Raw genomic sequence first — 20,202 nt, 5'->3', positions numbered from 1 at the left:
ATCATTTCTCTCCATAGCTTGAGTAACCAATAGAGAGACACTAGAGAAGGGAACTAACCCTACCCAATTAACAAAAACAACCCAATTAATAATTGTATCACTTCATACTATGATATATAAATTAGGATTGAGGGAGTACAAATTTTATTATAAAAGCAAAGTTACTATCATTTAGGTCTTCCATAAATCTATATAAAAAAACAAACAAAAAGTATAATTAAAGAATATTCACTCCAAAAAAAGAAAAAGAACAAAGAATAAGACTACTATACATCACTTATTTTTTTTGGTAAGTTTCAATTAGTTTAATTAGTAAAGTCTTTGATGGTTAAATAAGAGATTTGGGGTTCAATTTCTGCTTACACAAAAAATTAATTGATATCTTAGTCTGATAATAAAAAGTATTATCTGAAGCGAACGTTATAAGTTGAATCTCTCTTTAAAAAAAAACTTTTTTTTTTAATTTTTTAATAACGCATACATCACATACTTGAAGACATGCAATTACCTGACAATAACAATAACAAAATTGTAATACAACACTCATAAAAATAAATAAATAAATAAACCACACAAATAAATTAAAAAAAAAAATTCACATTATTTTGTTGAATAGGTAAATTGGGCTAGGCTAATGCTACTGCGGGGGCTAAGACTTCTATAAAATAAGAAAACTCATTTGCTATTGACTTGACTTTATTCTTTTTTGGCCAATGAAGGAAAGTTCCATCTGGCTTTTTCGTAAACAAAATTGTACAAAATCTTGTATTTATTTCCGTAGAGTGTTCAATAGAGTCTGCGTATGAATTGTCAGCATTTTTATTTAAAAACTCTCTGCCACAGGCAACGCAGCCCACCATATCAATTATCAAATTGTGCAATGGGGCCTACACACAGCACTTTTTTATTATTCTTGATCAACGGTGTAAAATGGTCACAGCCATCACAGACGTGTCACGATGTTTTCGTAACTGTTTTGGTTTGCTGTTTTAACCTCTTATTTAAAATAAAAAATATTTTAAAATGATCACTAATATATATATATATATATATGTAGGGGTATTCGGCCCAAGGGTTCATTACCTATTTACATTTTGGGCTTGTAGCCCAAACCGAGGATGAAAGGTTGTCCGAGAAAAAGAAATCTTGATTAGAAGAGACTATATTAGTAAATAAAAAAGTTAGTTTTGGTCGTAAGGGCTCAAGAGGGTAGGCCGAGAATAAATGCATCATTGACTAGCCAAAGCCGAGGTCCGAAGAGATGGTCTGTCACCCAGGGTAACGTTTCAGGAAGTTCTATTAGTACGGATAAGCATTACAAAGACATTAGAGAGGGAGGAGTCATAAAATATCTAAGGAGAAAACTGCTACCACCACATTAAATGCACTGCAGCTAACTCTCTAGCCGCATTAATGTGATAATGATACCTAAACAGTGATTTTCAGCCTTACAGCTACTACATGAAGACTTAAAGGAGGTGCTGATAAGACAAGGATCAACACCAACCATCTGGCATGCATGTGAAGGAAAAAGATGAAAAGAAGAGGATCAAAAAACTAAGAAAAAAGACTGTAGTATCAAGAACTGACTTTATAATCAAACCTGAAATAAATATATAAGAACAGATCTTCTCGGACTTTGCTGATAACGATTTTCTTCAGCATAAACCTGTCCATTTACATTTTCTTGTCATTTAAATCTATTAAAACCCAGTTTTCCAACTCATTTTTTACAAATTCATTGTTTTGGATTTTTTGGAATTAAATCCATCAACCTGTTGGCCTAGGGACTCAAATCTGGTCCCTATAATATATATATATATATATAAGTTGAATAAAAACATTATTTATTAATAGCATAGTACAAAAGATGTTAAGAAGGGTTTGCCTAATCATTTCTCTCCATAACTTGAGTAACCAATAGAGAGACACTAGAGAAGGGAACTAGCCCTACCCAATTAACAAAAACAACCCAATTAATAATTGTATCACTTCATACTATGATATATAAATTAGGATTGAGGGAGTACAAATTTTATTATGAAAGCAAAGTTACTATCATTTAGGTCTTCCATAAATCTATATAAAAAACAAACAAAAAGTATAATTAATGAATATTCACTCCAAAAAAAGAAAAAGAATAAAGAATAAGACTACTATACATCACTTATTTTTTTTAGGTTTCAATTAGTTCAATTGGTAAAGTCTTTGATGGTTGAATAAGAGATCTGGAGTTCAATTTCTACTTACACTAAAAATTAATTGGTGATTTAGTCTGATGAAAAAAAATATTATCTGAAACGAACGTTATAAGTTGAATCTCTTTTTTAAAAAAAAAAACTTTTTTTTTACTTGAAGACATGCAATTACCTGACAATGACATTAACAAAATTGTAATACAACACTCATAAAAATAAATAAATAAATAAACCACACAAATAAAAAAGAAAAAGAAAAAAAGAAAAAGTCACATTATTTTGTTGAATAGGTAAATTGGGCTAGGCTAATGCTACTGCGGGGGCTAAGACTTCTATAAAATAAGAAAACTCATTTGCTATTGACTTGACTTTATTCTTTTTTGGCCAATGAAGGAAAGTTCCATCTGGCTTTTTCGTAAACAAAATTGTACAAAATCTTGTATTTATTTCCGTAGAGTGTTCAATAGAGTCTGCGTATGAATTGTCAGCATTTTTATTTAAAAACTCTCTGCCACAGGCAACGCAGCCCACCATATCAATTATCAAATTGTGCAATGGGGCCTACACACAGCACTTTTTTATTATTCTTGATCAACGGTGTAAAATGGTCACAGCCATCACAGACGTGTCACGATGTTTTCGTAACTGTTTTGGTTTGCTGTTGTCTGAAGCTGTGAAAGGCCAAGTTGGCCAACTAGATATACGTACTACGTAGTAGCTAGCTTTTCCGCTTTATCTCTATTATTATTTATCTCTATTATTATTGACTGGTCTGTCTTAGCGAGTACATCATTTCTCATCGGATCGTGGACGAGTACTAAGACTTGATTATGTGGTAAACTTCACAGCAAATTCAGATGGTTGACTGGTATTCTCTGTTTTTTTCTTATATGTTATGTGGTATATATTTTAAATAAGCAATTTGATTAACTTTCACGCTCGCTCTTGTTCACTTTCTCACTCGGTCTCTCTCTCTTTCACTCTCTTGGATTTATTATTGGAAATACTTTTTTGTTTTCACGAGATTCTTATAAATCTTTTTCGCTTCTTTGGTTTATTAACATCCTTTGCTTTCTCAGTGATATTTCTTTTTTGTTGTGTCCCTTTTTGGGTTATTTCTGCTTGGAAGTTAAAAATCTGTATTGGTTCTTTTGGATAATCAAGTCCTGGGTTTCTCTTGCCTTTAGGTTTTGGTTGGTGGGTGATAAAGCTTTTTCTGGCTGTGATCATATCCCGAGAGGAGCAACAATTGTTAAAGAATTTTGGGGCTTTTTGTTTTGTTTTGTGTTTTTCATGAGCAAGATTGTTATATCGTTGTACTGTTGCCCTACGGAGCTGTTCCTGGTTGTGTATGGGAGAGCCGCGTGGAAGATACTCTGAAAAGTTCAAATTTTGTTTGGGATGTGCATGAATTTGAGGGAATTGTAGTGGTTTAAGGGCTTAGTGGCTGTTGGTAAAGTTGGAGTCTTTTTGTCGTAGTGGTCTGAAACTGAAAGATGCTAGGAGTGTTTTGGATTTAATTTCTTCTCTATAAGGGGTTTCATTTTGGGGAATTCTGTGGTTTAAGAATTGGGTTACGATCTTTTTGATTGTATAGGGTCTCCTGGTAGTTCAATTGCTTCATAGTACACAAGGGATTGAGCTTTTCTGATCATTGTTCTGATATCCACTAGGTAAGTCTTTTTTACTGTTGTTGTTCGTATTTAAATTCCATCTCAACTTAAGAACTTTTTCAATATTTATTTATTATAATAATTTTAAATTTTAAATTTTAAGGATAGCTTAAGTTTCAATTTTAAAGTTGGAGTCTTTATTATGTTTCATAGACTCCAAACTTAGCCAATTGATCTTCAGCTCCGCCTAAAGATAAAATAATCTATGACCACTTCAAAAAAAGAAGAAGTAATCTATGACCCTTAAATTCAAATTTTTGAAATTGATAGTATAGTTGGGAAATAGGGAAACTTGTACACGGTCTCTAGACGTGAAAATTTCTTAAAACACATATCAAGTTGAACTGGTCTATGGTTATGATGGGTTAACTTAAGAAGTTGGTCACCCCCACCCTTGGCATGATGGTTACTTAATAAATATAAGTGATTGTGGGGTGTGGGAAAACTTAAGAAGTTGGTCTTCCTGTTTTGGTAGCTTTGTAATTGTATCATCGTTTTGACATTTGGTTGAGAATAGTTATAGTTTCCAAAGAAAAAGAGACAAGCATTTATTATATTCTCATATGTGAGTTTGTTGAACAACTCTAGTAGACCATGCATATATTCTCCTGTATGTGGAAACGCTGTATATTGCATATACTTAAATTGTTGCTTTACATGTGGAAGGTTTATGTATCTTGATTTGACAGAGTATGTAAGATACGATAGATAGATTTTTTTGTAAGGAACAGATATAAGTAATGCTTTTTATTTTTATTGAACCCAGATACAAAATAATCTCCTTGTGAATGGGGACTGATGTTGCTGAAGTAGTGGAAAAACTGCCAGATCCTTGTTCCTTTAAGGTAACACTGCTTTGGTCTTTGATTTCTCTTCAGTGGGAATTTGCTGGTTTGAATGTGCAGTCCTATTAATTGTATTTAATTCACTTCACCCTTGTTTACAAGAGTTTTAAGTATATATCTTAAATAATTGTGTCAGTTACCTTTATTCTTTTAGTAGTTTATGCCTTGGTTAGTTTGTTGGTAAATTAGTGTCAATTACACTTAATTTACAATTCTTATGAAAGAAGATTATTTTGTTTCCTTTATGGTGTTATGGAGATCCTGGTTGATGTGAAAATAGCAGCTGGAAACCAGATTTTACTATTCTTTGATGAAGATGGTAAACTATGGCCTAAAATGCAGTTTCTTTAAAGTCCTAGGTTTTTATCAAATTGAGCATGGACATATGTTTCTGGAGAGGATGTTTTTTCATAAGGACATGACAAGCACTGTAGTTTCCCTTTGGAATCTTATGGAATGAAGTTTAAATATACGCTCACTTTGTGTCTGACTATTTCCTTTTCTTTGACACAACTATTCTTTAATATCAGGGGGAATGATCTCATTCTGTGTATTTATTCGTGATTACAGGTGCACTTTTTAATGTGTACAGAACTCCTGAAATTGGTTGATAGAATATCAAGAATATTTCCAGAAATAGAAGCGGCTCGCCCTCGATGCTCAGCAGGAATACAATCACTATGCGTGTTGAACCGTGCAATTGAGAAAGCCAAGCTACTTCTTCAGTACTGCAGCGAGTCTAGTAAACTTTACCTGGTATGTAATCTTTTCAATGACCAAGGACAAAGAAAGTAGATTAATGAGTACAATTTCTGCTTTATTTCATCAAAGTGATAACCATCATAAACAAACTAACAGGAAAATGATAGAAACAAGATCTGGCAATTTGATCTGGAGGATAGCAAATTATGACTGGTCCATGTTCATGGTAAAAGTAAATAATTGTAATTATTGTATACAAGTATAAATAAATGAAGGAAGTTGGTCTATGCTGGTGGGCTCCAGAAGAGATGGAAAACTGAAAAACGTGCTTCTGATAAAAAAACTCATTCTATGTGATTACTAAAGGTGTAGGGTAAGTAGATTAGGTTAATCTGCTTATGCTAACTGATTGTTTCAGAAGTGGTTTGATTCAAACCCCACAATCAGCAATCCTTGGTGAAATTGTTTTTGCATTTTTTAATCATTTATGGCATTGTTTCTGACTGGAAATTTACCTGCACTAGAACATGTTGTGGATTGTTGTTGTGATTAGTCCTTCAGTAAGCTTGCTCCTCTGTATCCTCTTTTCATTTATTTATTTTTATACTTCCTTTTTTATTTTATTTTTAAATGTGTATTAGACAGCTTGCTCCCCTGATGGAACATCTAGTAGTTGTGTCAAATCTGATGGAATGAATAACTCCATTCACTTTGTTTATAATCTCTATTGTTGTTCTGACACTATTTATATACTGAAATCTCAATCCATATCTGATAAGGCATGCAAATGACTTTCAGGCAGTAACGGGTGATGTAATAGTCTCAAGATTTCAAAGATCAAGGAGTTTATTGGAGCAAAGTTTAGGCCAAATTCAAACTATGGTTCCAGTAATGCTGGCTGTAGAGGTCTGTCACATGCCCTTTTGAATTTTTTTTTTCTTTGTTCTTTCTTTTCATTTTTTCCTTTTCAATCCCCCTTCCAACCAAGATGGAAAAAAAAAAATGAGCAATGGATATATATGTATATATATGTATATATATATTATGGTGTTATTAGAGCAGTTCCTCAGTTATATTTTGTTTCAAAATAAATGATATTCTTGTTAACACGTTTATAATATCATGGTATAGTAAGCCCGCCACTTCACTGTCTTTTGGAAGTGCTATTTATATAGTGCAACTGGTACCAGAAAGTGATTCTGGTATCTGATGCTTGTATCCCAAATTGGAAAAGTTTAAAGAGGATAGGTAGCCCCATTTCCCAATTTATCTGCTTTCAGTCTAGCTTTTAATTATTATTTTCCCTTCTTCCCCTTCACATATACGAAACATTCGAAAACATCTGGCAGAGCAACTATAAAATGAGGTTTTTCATGATTCAAAATCTATGTGAGTATATAAAAAAGGTCTGAGCCTCAGTTATTTGGTGCAGCTTATGATGAAATGTCTTTTGCAGATCTCTCAAATCATGGATGATCTTAGGAGTGCAACATTTTCTATGGACTCATCTGAGGAAGAGGCTGGTAAGGCTTTGCGAGGATTGCTCCAGCATGGTGCTTCTACATCAGATTCATTTGAAACTTCTGAAGTTAAAGCTATTCAATATGCAGTTTCAACACTTCAAATCACATCCCAAAAGGCTATCTTGATAGAGAAACGATCTATCAAGAAGCTGCTTGATAAAGTCAGTGATAGTGAGGCAACAAAAAAGAAGATTTTAAAATATCTTTTGTACCTATTAAAGAAGTATGGAAATTTAGTTTTGGGAGATCAATCGGGGAATACCCGTGTTCAGCATGAAGGAGCAGTTGCATCTGAAAACAGAAGAAAGAGTTCTGTGCACAGCCAGTCTGTTGAAGTGGAATCACATATAGGATATGGGCATCGCGAGGCTCAATTTGACGTCTTAAGTAGAGCTATACCCCCTGAGGAATTTAGATGTCCAATATCTTCAAGATTGATGTATGATCCAGTTGTCATTGCATCTGGACAAACATTTGAGAGAATGTGGATACAGAAGTGGTTTGATGAGGGTAATGATACATGTCCAAAGACTAAAATCAAACTGGCCCATCTGTCATTGACTCCAAACTCGAGCATGAAGGATTTAATATCAAAGTGGTGTACAAGGTATGGAGTCACTATTCCTGACCCAACAATGAAACCAGAAGTCTTTCACTCTTGGGAAATGTCTTCCAATTCTATTGCTAGCTTTGGCAGTTCTATGAATGATATACAGCTTCAGTTGGATTTCAGCAATATGTCCCTTGGATCTTTAGACACAAGTTACACCTCAGATTCATCACACCCTAAGATATTAGATGGCTTAAGTTTGATGTCTATGCAGACAAAAGAGGAGCACAAATTTCAATCTCATGCTACCATAAATGAGACAGATTTGAAATTTCTATCTAACCTTGCTGAACTTGAATGGGAATCCCAATGTGAAGCTGTTGAAGAAGTCAAAAGACATCTGAATTACAGTGAAGAAGATTATCATTCTCTGTCATCTGAGAATTTTGTTGAACCACTTGTTAGATTTTTGAAGGATGCATGTGACCAGCGTGATATAAAAGCACAAAAAACTGGATCTCAGTTGTTATTGGCATTTGTCAGTAAAAACAGGTAATTTATTCTTTGTTGCTGCTATCTTTCAATTAAGGTGATTCCTATCATTTTAAAATGTATTTAATTGGTGTGGCTAGTTAAATATGTCATCTGACTTGTAAATTGAGAATTACGAGGTTTTGACTAAGCAGGAAGGTCGCTGTTAAATTTTTAGCCAGTTGACACTGTGTGATGTAGTGAGACCTTGAGTTGATTTAGGTCCTTAGCTTATTCCTAATTAGATTTTTTTTTTTTTTTTTTTTCACACCATGGAATTGCACAACATTTGAACATTGAGCCATGTAATTATTGTTTTCTTTTGTAAGTCCTTGTCCTTGATTTCTATTTAACTATGATCATGGTTCTCTTACACATGGGCTCATGTATGACACCTATTGCTTCATGCAGAAGTGGGATCTCATACTTACGTGAAGAAGCATACAATCTCTTGGAAACTTTTCTTAATTCAGAAGGCACAGAAGAGGCCCTAGTCATATTGGAAGTTTTGTCTGGCCACAAGTATTGTAGAGCTAAAATATTAGCATCTGGTGCGTTGACTTCCATCGTACAAATGCTTGACTCCCATAGCAGTTTCCAGGAACGGATTATCAAGATTCTGTACAATATGTCCTCAAGCAGTGACATTTGTCCACATATTGTATCTTTGCAATGCATCCCAAAATTGATTCCTTTCTTTGGTGACAGCACTCTTGCCGGAAAATGTGCATTTATTTTGAAAAATCTGTGCGATGTAGAAGAGGCTAGGGTTTCTATTGCTGAAACTAGTGGATGCATTGCTTCTGTTACTGCACTACTTGAGACTGGCAGTCATGAGGATCAAGAAAATGCAGTGACTGTTCTCCTTTCGCTATGCTCTCAACGTGTTCAGTATTGTCAGTGGGTCATGGAGGAGGGTGTCATTCCTGCTCTTGTTGATATATCTATCAATGGTAATGAAAAAGGCAGGGTGGGTGCCTTGGAATTGCTACGGCTCTTAAGAGATATCGAGTATGCTGAAGATCGGGGTTGCTCTGGATCTGATATTGATGCCTCTAAAGACACTACAGATCTCTCTAAAGAAAAGAAATCATCTAAGACATCTGGATTTTTTGCAAAGATGCCATTGTTTTCGAAAAAGAAGAAGTGAAATTTGTGTCTTCAGATTATTTTAACCCAGTGGTGCCTCATATTATTTCAAATGAAATGGAGTCTGCTTTGTAAAATTCTCTTTTCTCTTAGCCTTTAGGGATTTTCTGTTTATATGGAATGGAGCCATGATTTCATCATGTACAGTTAGTGGGTGATTGGTTTTTTGAGATCTAATACTAATTCTCAACCTGTAGCTTTTGTTAGCTTTAATTCTTAATTCATGATGTATTTGCTGCCACTTTCTAGATAATAGCTTGACAAGAATGTACAGTTTTTTGTTGTTTGATGGGCTGTCTACTTATCTTACATGCTGAAATGATTCTCTTGTGGAATTTAAACTGCACTGGCTAAAACGTATCTTTGTAGTTTTTCCTGCAGACTGTCATGCTTTTATTTTTGTGGGGTTGCTGAGTGCATATTAGCCTACATACTTGAATCATCAGTAACCTCAATAAATATCATGTTTATATTAGTTCAACCATTGAGCAGGGTTGTATTCCAATATTGAGGAATAAGCAAAATCAATCCTCTTCCATGATTGCAGCCTTTCAAACTTACAAATTTGCAGAAACCTCTGATGGAAGTTGTATGCAAAGCAACTTCAATGTGAAACTTGTATTGATCATTCTCTTTCTCAAGGAAAGTGAAGTAACAATATGACTTAGCTTCTAATTTTTTGCTTAATCCCCCCAAACTGCACTATAAGTTCTCAAACATTGTAGCTCCTTTCCCTTCCTTATCTGTTCTCTTCACCTGGAGATATACAGAAGAGTAATAAGTTGGTGTGAAGCTAAAACTATTATGTTTGAACCACTACCTTTGTAAGCAAAAACAGCCCCGAAAAGCTGAAACACCCCTCTTATTATTGTTGTCCTGCTTCGAGCTCTGATTGACTGAAGCTTCCTATCATTGTTTACACAAGGAAACGTCAGTAGTTGACTCTGTTTAATAGTAGCCCTAGGGCCAGGGCACGCGGTTGATAAAAAATTTAAAGCAAGACCTGACTTTGATACCAGAAAAACTTAGATAGTGGCAGAGCCGTGCTCCGCGCTTTCAAGTAGGGGGTGGGCCTCATGGTGGGTCTCATGCCTACCCGAGAGTCCAGAACTGTGCTTAGGGATTATCTAAAAATTGCCCCTTTGATACTACTGCATAAGGAAAGCAACAGGAGTGATAAAATTTAATTATTTAACAATAATTCTAACATTTACCTTGCTGTAAAAATACTTTCTCTCACTATAAATGCGTAGATCCCATGATAAAGATCACTTGTTGATATTATAATAATTTAGTAGGTGTGTCAAAAGTTTACGCGATTAAAAAAAAAAAAAAAAGAAGGAAGAATTTAATTATTTAACTTGATACTAACAAGTTATGAGCCCACCAGCTTTTTTCTTTACTCTATTATTTGTACCAGTACTCATTATTGGATTGGTACGAGGATTGGTATGTAATTTCTCACAAGCAAATGCGAAAGAGACAAGCACTCTCATGAGGTGGGTGGATATCGGCACAATACTTCCACACCCATTATTTCCTGCCTATTGCTTAACTGTCTATTTCTCGCCACAGTCTGCAATTTATTTGACCACAGCATCAGCATGTGCCCTTTCACCGTTGTGTCTTGACACTATGTCCACACCAAGCCAAATGATCTTGTCCAATAAGTGATGTGATCTTAGAAGATAAGAAAACAAGTGATCACTATTACTAACTTTATAAAGGAGGGAAAAGAAAAAGTGAGAAGAAAGTGACCTCCTAAAAAAGCTTGTTGCTAATGTCTTTCGTTTGTTTTCCTGCGTGTGGACTTCGTTTTAGCCGCCACGTGATGTACATGGGATAGTCGTCATATAGTCAGTTTTACGAAAAAATATAATGTCAAATTGGCAAGAAAGTGATTGATTATTTAATTAATTAAAAATAATTCATTTGAAAAACATGATTCACTGTAAGCAAATTCTTAACACATTATGTAAAATTAGCACACAATTGTTTTACCCCTAGTCCTACCAACCGGGGGTGGAGGAGAGGGGAAGAAAAAAATATTTCCTTCGTTTTCATTGCGAAAATTTTAAGTTATTATATGAATGAAACAGGATTTTGAATGATGTGACACATGTATACTACTAAACATAAAAATAAATAAATTTTTATTATGAAATAAATTATTTTCAATTGCTCTATAAATTTTTTATTCATTGGGCCATACTAACAATGCCCTTAGAATAATAGTTAACAATCTATTCTAGAAAAGTTTTGATGCTACTTTTATGAGTAATGAAAAAAACTGTCAAAAAATTAATTAGTAATGCTACGGACACAAAATATTTTACAATATTTTTACAAACTGCTAATATGGCTTTAGTAATTTTCAAATAATTATTAGTAAACATAAATGTGACGTTAGTAGTAGACCCATATTAGAACTAATAAAAATTTGTCATATCAATAGTTTGCAAAAATGTTGTAAAATAATTTATCGTTGTAGCATTACTCAACATTAATTATTTTTTTTCTTTTTTCATAAAAATTTGCTTTAAATAAATTATTAATCATTCCTCTAAAGACATCTATTTGTATATTCCTTATTTATTTAAAGAGAATATCTATGATTTTGATCTATTTTAATCAAGAAGCTTGTTCATTTGCACTCTTTCCCAAATAGCGGACGATCTGGCTTGGTCTCTCTCTCTCTTTACCTGTTAGGTCAAGTAGTCTAAAACAATTTCAACATTACCTTCGCAAAAAGGGTGAAGAAATAAATGACATGCACGTTACGTTGGGATTGGTGACCGGCTTGGAATGAGCGGATTGGTGACAGGCTTGGGATCAGCTATAAATCTAAACATTCTGAGTTTGAGTATCTACTTGGTGTTGTTTTGCATTACCTTATACACAATTTTGATAGTTGGGGTTATGTATTCGAGGTTTACTCCTCAAGATAAGGTCCTAAGGACCTTACTTTGGTGAGGTTTCATGTCATTTAAAAAAAAATGATAATTACACTCTCCTCTCTTTAGGTTTGAGGAGAATGATACTATATCCTAAAGTTTTTCTCCCATGACATCTATTTGACCAAATTTTGTTAAATTAATTGATATTAAAATTTATAGATGTTGTGTACTACCTGGCCATTACATTGATTAAGGATAGATTTCCAAAATTACACCCCCCCTTTAGAGTTAAAATGTCCAAAAAACTTACCCTTTGGTGAGGTGTGACTAAAAAATCAAGATTCGTTATCTTTTTTCTTTTCTTTTTTTTGTTCCTTTTAAAATTGTAATTTGTGTATGTGTTTTGAGGGAGGAGGGGTTGTTAAGATATATTTCCTGAGATATATATATATATATATATGAAAAGAACATTTTTTTTACTAAGGTTAATAAGCAACCAAACCTTAACATATCAAGATGGTAAGTATCTATGTTTGGCAATTCAAACTTGAATAATATTAATTGAATATGTAGCCTAGTCTTTAATTCAACTCGACTTGTTGTTTATCAAAACAAAAACAAAACAAAAAAAAAAAAAAAAAAGCCAACTTGTTTACACACCAAATATAATTGAGTTTATAATATGTTCTTTTTATTAATCATGGTTAAACTTTGGTAAAGAAAATTTAAAAAAAATGGAATACTAGTTCTCAAAAAAAAAAATTTTGATTTTTTTTTTAGAATACTGAGTATTTTAATACACACGGAAAGATGGAGAATGTCTTAAAGAAATTAATAGTGATGTATATCAAAAAGCTTAACTCTTAGATTTAATCACTATTAGTTTCTTTAAAACTTTTTTTCCTCTCTTGTGTGTGTTAAAATACATAATATTAAAAAAAAAGTAATTTTTTTTTTTAGGAGGAAAAAAAAGTAAGTTAATCCCTTCGGAGTACTTTGTTACTAAATATTCGACATGTTTTGAAATAAATATATCAACCGTCAAGACCAAATAATATAAGCACTAATTACTGTATAATATATATATATATATATAGAGAGAGAGAGAGAGAGAGAGAGAGAGAGAGAGAGAGGCACTAGTTACAGCTGGCGAATTGAAATCAAATGAGGCATGAAAAAGAATTGGTTAGGGTGGGGAGGGAACAAGGTTTTGATAGTGGGCTAATGACCCACAGGGCCTGGTCCTATCAATGAGTTACGGGATGTATCATGTATGGCATATCACAGAACAACCAGGTTAGCCCAGAACAATTTAATTGGTTCTAAAATGTTTTTAGTTTGTTAACCTTCTGATTAAAAAAAAAAACTGGTTTAAAAAAACTTTAAAATTGGACCAGATATATTCTTTAAAAAACTAGCAGTTTCAATTTTGGTTCTTTCACATATACATTCTCTACAAAATCAAAATTTTGAAATTTTGATGGTTTTACATACATATGTCAGCTGAATCTATTTTTAATTTCGAAATTATGCATGTTAATTGGTTCTGATTGTTTTTCATTTAGCTTGTATCATTAATTGAACCAATCTTGTGTTTGTGAGGGTCCTTCTTTTTTGGACAGCACCTAGGCCCAAGTAGAAACAAGGACCCCGTGCCCTCTTACTTATTGTTTTAAGGGACTGGGCTTGGTTCACTGCAGTTAAATGGGCTGATTACGAACTAGATGGTGCACAGAGCAGGAATCCTACAACACATACGTACTAGCAAACAAGAAGGGTCTTAATGGGATAAGCATCCAAATGGATCCCCTGAGACGTATAAATGGAGGGCTGAGATGCAATATAATTGGATACATAAGGAAGAAAATCCCTTTAAAAGGGGGGATGAACATTCTACAAGAGAGAAAGAAAGAGAAAAATTGTAGGAACTTGTGAAAATATCAACCTTCACTGTTATAAGAAATTCATCCTCGGATTTGCCCGAGGATAGAGTTATATTGAATCTTGGTCTTTTTCGCTTATGGTAATCCTGTCAATATCGTTTTTCTTTAGTTTGTAACCACCTTAGCATTGCAATTGACTTGTAAACCCATTCTCTTCCAAATTTAATGTATTGAGCTTGAAGTACCAGGAATAATTACATTAATTAGGCTTGGGCCTCATCTCGAGTCTTTACAATTAAATTTCATAATTTCATAAAAATTAAAAACTTTCAAACAATCAGTGATTTATTATAGTACCAAACATATCCTTAGCTAAGACTATATTGTTAGAATTATATAGTTAAATGATTAAATTTATTATTTTTCATTGGTTTAATCTTTTGGAATCATCGGTAATTTAATATAATACGTAAGGGGGAATGTTCAAATTATGTTAACTTAAATGATTAAATTTAGCAATTTCTATTCATTTAAGTTTTTAGGATAGTCGGTAATTTAACGAATTGCATTTGGAGATGAAAGTTTAGGTTTGCCTGGTCTATACACTTAGATTAGGCTATAATAGAATTTCTATCTTGTATATTAAAAAAAAAAGTTCAAATAAATTGCAAATTACACCCCTAAAGTTTGGGAGTGTTTGGATTTTACACTGAAGTTTCAAAATTTAGATTTTACCCCCTGAAATTTGGAAGGTGTTTGGATTTTAAACCCTGATATTTTAGAATTTGAATTTTACTCCCTAAATTTTAGAGGTGTTTGGATTTTACTTCCTGAAGTTTTAGAATTTGACAGTGTAAAATCCAAATTCTGAAAGTTCAAAATATAAAATTCAAACACCCCCAAACTTCAGGAGATAAAATCCAAATTTTGAAATTTCATAGTGTAAAATCCAAACATCCCCAAACTTTAGGAGTGTAATTTGCAATTTACCTAAAATGTTTTAACTCTTTTTATTTTTAAAATTATTTTATTGTTTTGAAATAATTTTATAAATAATATATATATATATATATATTTTACATTTGATTTAAAAATGAATATTTATTTTATACCTAAGGACAAAAACTTAGATATTCCTGAATTAAATTAATACATGTGAGGGGAGTATATTCAGTTTTGGGCTGAGGCCCAAAGGGCTTGAAAGTTCACAATAAAAAGGACGGGCTAAACCCACTTCTATGAATCATAAAGGAAAGTGTTCCCTCAGACGATTCCCGAGGAGTTCAGGATATGCCACCAACATTAAAATTCTCATCCAAGGAAACAAACATGAGTGATCTCGAATAATACAAATGAGTAATCCTGGAAAACCAATTTCCTTTTTGTAATTTGAGGCACCATTCTCCCTAAGTATACCTTGGGAAACTCTCTGAAAGGATAAGGATCACAGGGAGTGCCACCTCTGCATTAATGAGAGGTTCTCCAACTAATCATTGGCACATTAAATGTGTATGAGACAACCTGAACAATATAAACATCCTCCAAAAGTCCTGTTTCAGGATAAGAACGGAGGGGAAACCAATAGGAGAAGGGAAAATATCCCAAAAAGATCCAACTAAGGGTAGGCAAGTTGAAGGGATAAGGGAAGGAAAAAAACCTATAAGAAAGAGAGGGGGTGGCAAAAAGAGGGGCCATGAGAAAAAAAGGGTCTAAGGAAGAGAGAACAAAAAAAGAAAGGAAGAGTTGAGATTTAAAAAAAAAAATCTTTGACTCCAACCATCATGGGAAAAGAGTGTAATGGTTGTTGCCAATAATATTAATACAATCTTGCTTTCACAAATTAATTGTTTGAGTTTTCTATTGTGGAGTTTTCACTTCATATATTAGATAAATAAATTGTGCTATTCGGATATCTAGGCAGAAATTTTTCTTAACGGGCTTCGTGGCCTTTTTGATTGTTTTTGACCCCCCTACAATGCACATGGCCAATTTATCCGCATTACACAATTGGTGTCAAACTCTAACTAACGGCAAACTAGCATTCTTATGGAAGTGAGAGAGTGAAAACTGCTCTGCAGTGCGTCTCCTTGCATGATAAAAATTTTGTTTGAAATATGTTGTTTTGTGAGAAAAAGAGCGGCAAAATGTTTTTTTTTGGAGGCATGTTTCTCTCAACTATTTCCACAGTAAAAATGTGTTTGCCATTAATTTGAGTTTGACATCATTTGTGTGATGTCAGGAATAGATTTATTAATTTAATTTAATTAGAGAACTGAATGACTGTGAATAGAGATGTATTTAAGTTTTTGCATTATTTATGATTTTTAGATAGCTGAATTAGTAAAGTTTGTTATTTATACCAAAATGTTTATTAGTATGATAATAAAAAACAACTGTTGATGTTAGAAAAAAATATTTTACATTAAATAATACCACGTCATTTGTATCAAATTTTAATAAAAGAGAGACATACGTGTAAAAATATCTAAGTAACTAATAACACCATTGAACTGAAAGATGTTATGTCCATTTTTACCTTTACTTATATTTTTGAAAGTGACAGAGCTCTTCTTTTCCCTCCTTCTTCTCCTTCTCCCTTCACTTTACTGATTCATCTCTCCTTCTCTCTGCCACATTTCAGTTCCTCAAACTTCACCACCTCCCCTCTCTTTGTTTTGAGTATTTTGGAAAAGTATCAGAGACGTTGAAGGTAAAAAAAAACTTTAATATCGTTTCTCTTTGTTTCTTCAATGCCCATTATTGGGGTTTTCATTAAACTTAAAAACCATGTTTTTATTGAATTTAATTTCAAGTCTGAGGATTTTCATGTTGATGTTGATAGGGAAACTATAGAGCTGGTGAAATTTTCTGATTGCATCTGGGTTTTTACTGAAACCCCAGAATCCCTAAATTTAATATTGGGGCTTTTCTATTTTGATTGAGGGCTTGTTTGTGGTTTACATATCTTGTAATTGGTACTTTGGGGAGTTGCATGAGAGATTATAGTGATTTGTGGGTTCATTTGGTTAGGATTGTGGAATTCCTGTAAGATCCGGAACCTAAGCTTGAGTAATTGAGATTTTTATTTTTATATATTTTTGGCCTGAAAAGGCTTTGTTTAATGCTTGTATTTGAGTAATTTATGTTTTTAAAATCTTTATTAAAACACCCATATGCTTCCTTTGTACAATTAGTTTAATGATTGTGTCTGTGTTTAGTGTCATATGTTTTGTTCAAAACCAGTCCCAAAAACTTACGAGGCTTGCGATAAGTTCACAGCTAGTGTAAAATTTAGTCCTTTTATTATGAAGTGATCTAGTATTGATATAAGTTGGGTCATCCACTATGCAAATGGCTGAGTCTAATTGTCGTTGTCGTTGTTGGGTTGTTGATACATGATCTACTTTGTGCATATTAAGATTTTGGTATGTGAATGCCAATTTCGATTGGTTCATTTGATTTCATTTGGCTACTTATAATTTATGACCCTGGGGCCTGGAATCATTTAATTTATTTTTATTTTTGTTGTTGTTGCTGTTATGTTTGTTTAGAATTTTTACCGTTGTAGAATAGAAACTAGATTACCGGTTCATGAAAAAGTAGTTGACAAAGTGTGTTTTAGAAGGTTTTAACCCACGAAATATGTCTTTCATCAAATAGTTAGTCAGTTTGTGTGTGACTTTGTTCATTTCTTGAAATGACTTTGGAGATGTGAAATTTTGAAGGAAATAAAAAGTAAAAGAAAATATTTCTGATAAGGGAATTAATGTCTAACTATAATAATCATGTGTTAATCTCCTTGTTGGTTTGGAATGTGTTGATGGTTATCCTTAGTTCTACTGGTATAAGTATTGGTGCTACTATTCTGTTTTGGAATTTAAAACTGCAAATTAAGAAATGGAGTTAAGTTAGTAGTTCTCATGGGATGAAAATAACATTACAAAACTGTGATTTCTAACACGATTTTGAACGAAACATGAAATTCAATATTTACACCCTGCAAGGCCTTTCCTTTTCAAGTGGAGCCAGCACTCAGCAGAATACCTAATTAATCCCAGTAGTCTATTTCAATTTTATTTTACAAAACTTATTACATATATAGATAATTTTAGATTCTTAAGTTTGACTATTATAGTTTTTATTCAAGTAGCTTCTTTGTTTCAAAGGTCAGGTCCCTTTTTTAGGGTTTATGTTTGATCTCTCAATAGATTGCAGGTTCCTTCAGAGATTATTAAAAGACTAATAGCAACAAAGTAAAAAGTTAGGCTTATGGCAACGGAATTGTCAGAGGGAGAAGAAGAAGGGAAAGTTACTGGTGGGAATCAGGTGCTGATAGTGGAAGATGACCTTAGAGAAATGGGGAAAAAGGCTGCCTGGAGTGTAAGCTCTTGCAAGCCCGGCAATGGCGTCTCTGCCCTCCGTGATGAGAACCTCGAGACCTATTGGCAGTAATTAATTACAAAATCTCTGTAACCGTACCTCTCTCTCTGTCTTTGAAATCCTGATTACATTTTTTCTGTTTTATCTCAGATCAGATGGTGCACAACCTCATTTGGTTAATATTCAATTTCAGAAGAAAGTTAAGCTTCAAGTATGTCATATGCAGATTCTTTTTTATAATCCTTTTTTAAATCTTAAATTTTTTTGTTTGTGTATGTGGGTCAATAGCAATTAATGGGGTTGTTTGTTTATGAAGTTAGTTGTTCTTTATGTGGATTTCAAGCTTGATGAGAGCTACACGCCCAGTAAGATCTCCATTCGTGCTGGCGATGGTTTCCACAATCTGAAGGTAATTTCTTTGATTGGGTTTTTAAGAATACCCTTCAAGCATTTATTTTACTAGTATTTAAATTGGAACATGTTTAACACAAGCAGTAATCTACATTTTTTTTTTTCTTTTGTTTTGTGGTTCTTCTCCCTGCAAATATCTTTAGGAGATAAAAACTGTGGAACTTGTCAAGCCAAGTGGTTGGGTATATCTGTCCTTGTCTGGAAATGATCCTAGGTAAGCGGTTGAGGCTACTTTTACATTTACCATTTTTGCTATTTTTCTTTCAACTACACGCAAATTGATCTTCAATATCTTTTCTTGTTTTGACAGTTTTGAGTTACCAGTGAATAATGGATCTTATTTTGAGTGCTTTTTTTCTTATATCATTGCAACTATGCACAAAATTATTAGTAGAAGAACTTACATATAGGAAAGTATGAGAGATTCATTTCAAAACATCTTGTGGATGTTTTCAAGGCCCATTAGCTATCTTTTTACAATCTGTTGACAGTTAAAGAACCTGTGAAATATCACTTATTGTTCACGTAACTTATCAAGAACAGCTATCATCCATGATTAATATAGTCTCTAAAAGAAGATTATCTCTCTACTATCCAAGCACCTGTAATTTGTAAATGTTCTGGACCAGACGTGTATGGTACAGTGCCAAAGCAAAACAGAATTTGCGAGACAATTCCTGTTTTATATTTTGGAATGACATTGGTATATGCATTTATGCTTAATTTGTAGTTTCATTGCTGAGTGAAAGTTGATTACAATGTGACTTAACCATGAGATTCCTTATATTTCTCGTGTCCTTGAGATCAAGGAAATTGATTGGGATGTGTTGATCCTTGTGTGGTTAGTTTTTGTCTGCATTAATTTTTGTATTGAATTGTGAACTTCTTTACACCATTTTTTTTGGCAGGGAAACTTTTGTCAACACTTTTATGTTGCAAATTGCTGTGTTGTCAAACCACCTGAATGGTAGGGATACTCATGTGCGGCAGATCAAAGTTTACGGCCCTCGACCGTGCGTGTCCTTTTATTTTTTCTTCATCAATTACTAATTGCTAATAAATTAACTAATCATAATGTTTTATTAATCGTTAATAAATTACCATTTGTCATTGCAGGAACCCTATACCGCATCAACCATTTCACTTTACTTCAAGGGAGTTCATTACCTACTCTTTTGTGAGATGAGAGAAGCATGCAGTTGATAGCCCGATCATATTAATAACCATGAGGATATATCTCTAGTGATGTATAGTTACATTTGATTTTCTCAACACCAAAGTTGGGTGGGTTTTCAATTGATTGTTTTTAGCATGAATTGGGGGGGCCATTTTTCCTCACATTCCTGACATCTTGGGAAAATTCAATGGAATTTTCGTGTTGTTACTTTGCATTCAAGTTTTACACCAAAGTGCAAAACTCTTCGGTCAATAATGATTCTTCTACTGTGTTTGTACTTCCA

General features: G+C 33.3%; 2 protein-coding genes across 6 annotated transcripts; both read left to right on the top strand.

The window, feature by feature from the left end:
• The first annotated feature begins 2,929 nt into the window (after positions 1-2,929).
• Positions 2,930-9,460, top strand: LOC111998800 (U-box domain-containing protein 5). 4 transcript variants are annotated; one of them, XM_024030908.2, is made up of 7 exons: positions 2,930-3,033; positions 3,386-3,871; positions 4,638-4,716; positions 5,287-5,472; positions 6,217-6,324; positions 6,875-8,043; positions 8,434-9,460. In XM_024030908.2, the coding sequence occupies exons 3-7, from the start codon at positions 4,660-4,662 to the stop codon at positions 9,170-9,172; spliced, it is 2,259 nt and encodes a 752-aa protein (XP_023886676.1). In that variant the 5' UTR covers positions 2,930-3,033; positions 3,386-3,871; positions 4,638-4,659; the 3' UTR covers positions 9,173-9,460. The 4 variants fall into 4 exon arrangements, with proteins under 4 accessions (XP_023886676.1, XP_023886675.1, XP_023886677.1 ...); XM_024030907.2 differs by having other exon boundaries at positions 2,936-3,066; XM_024030909.2 differs by having other exon boundaries at positions 2,940-3,066; positions 3,796-3,871.
• A 6,993-nt stretch (positions 9,461-16,453) lies between these two features.
• LOC111998841 (anaphase-promoting complex subunit 10) lies at positions 16,454-20,202 on the top strand. 2 transcript variants are annotated; one of them, XM_024030949.2, is made up of 7 exons: positions 16,454-16,661; positions 18,167-18,399; positions 18,482-18,542; positions 18,648-18,740; positions 18,886-18,956; positions 19,651-19,755; positions 19,859-20,202. In XM_024030949.2, exons 2-7 carry the CDS (start codon positions 18,221-18,223, stop codon positions 19,926-19,928), a joined length of 579 nt encoding a protein of 192 aa, XP_023886717.1. In that variant the 5' UTR covers positions 16,454-16,661; positions 18,167-18,220; the 3' UTR covers positions 19,929-20,202. The 2 variants fall into 2 exon arrangements, with proteins under 2 accessions (XP_023886717.1, XP_023886715.1); XM_024030947.2 differs by having other exon boundaries at positions 16,455-16,661; positions 18,160-18,399.

The sequence above is a fragment of the Quercus suber genome, unplaced genomic scaffold (genome assembly GCF_002906115.3).
Source record: "Quercus suber isolate HL8 unplaced genomic scaffold, Cork oak 2.0 scaffold_37, whole genome shotgun sequence".
NCBI lineage: Eukaryota > Viridiplantae > Streptophyta > Magnoliopsida > Fagales > Fagaceae > Quercus > Quercus suber.
The sequence above is the reverse complement of the archived record's forward strand: the minus strand, read 5'-3'. Positions and strand labels throughout refer to the sequence as shown.

Bases quoted from the DNA above. Each gene is read 5' to 3' on its own strand.
- LOC111998800 (XM_024030908.2), top strand. From the start codon at position 4,660: ATGGGGACTGATGTTGCTGAAGTAGTGGAAAAACTGCCAGATCCTTGT. The intron at 4,717-5,286 runs GTAACACTGCTT...TCGTGATTACAG, and splicing joins CAGATCCTTGTTCCTTTAAG to GTGCACTTTTTAATGTGTAC. The intron at 6,325-6,874 runs GTCTGTCACATG...TGTCTTTTGCAG, and splicing joins CAGTAATGCTGGCTGTAGAG to ATCTCTCAAATCATGGATGA.
- LOC111998841 (XM_024030949.2), top strand. From the start codon at position 18,221: ATGGCAACGGAATTGTCAGAGGGAGAAGAAGAAGGGAAAGTTACTGGT. The intron at 18,543-18,647 runs GTATGTCATATG...TTGTTTATGAAG, and splicing joins AGAAGAAAGTTAAGCTTCAA to TTAGTTGTTCTTTATGTGGA. The intron at 18,957-19,650 runs GTAAGCGGTTGA...TTTTTTTGGCAG, and splicing joins TTGTCTGGAAATGATCCTAG to GGAAACTTTTGTCAACACTT.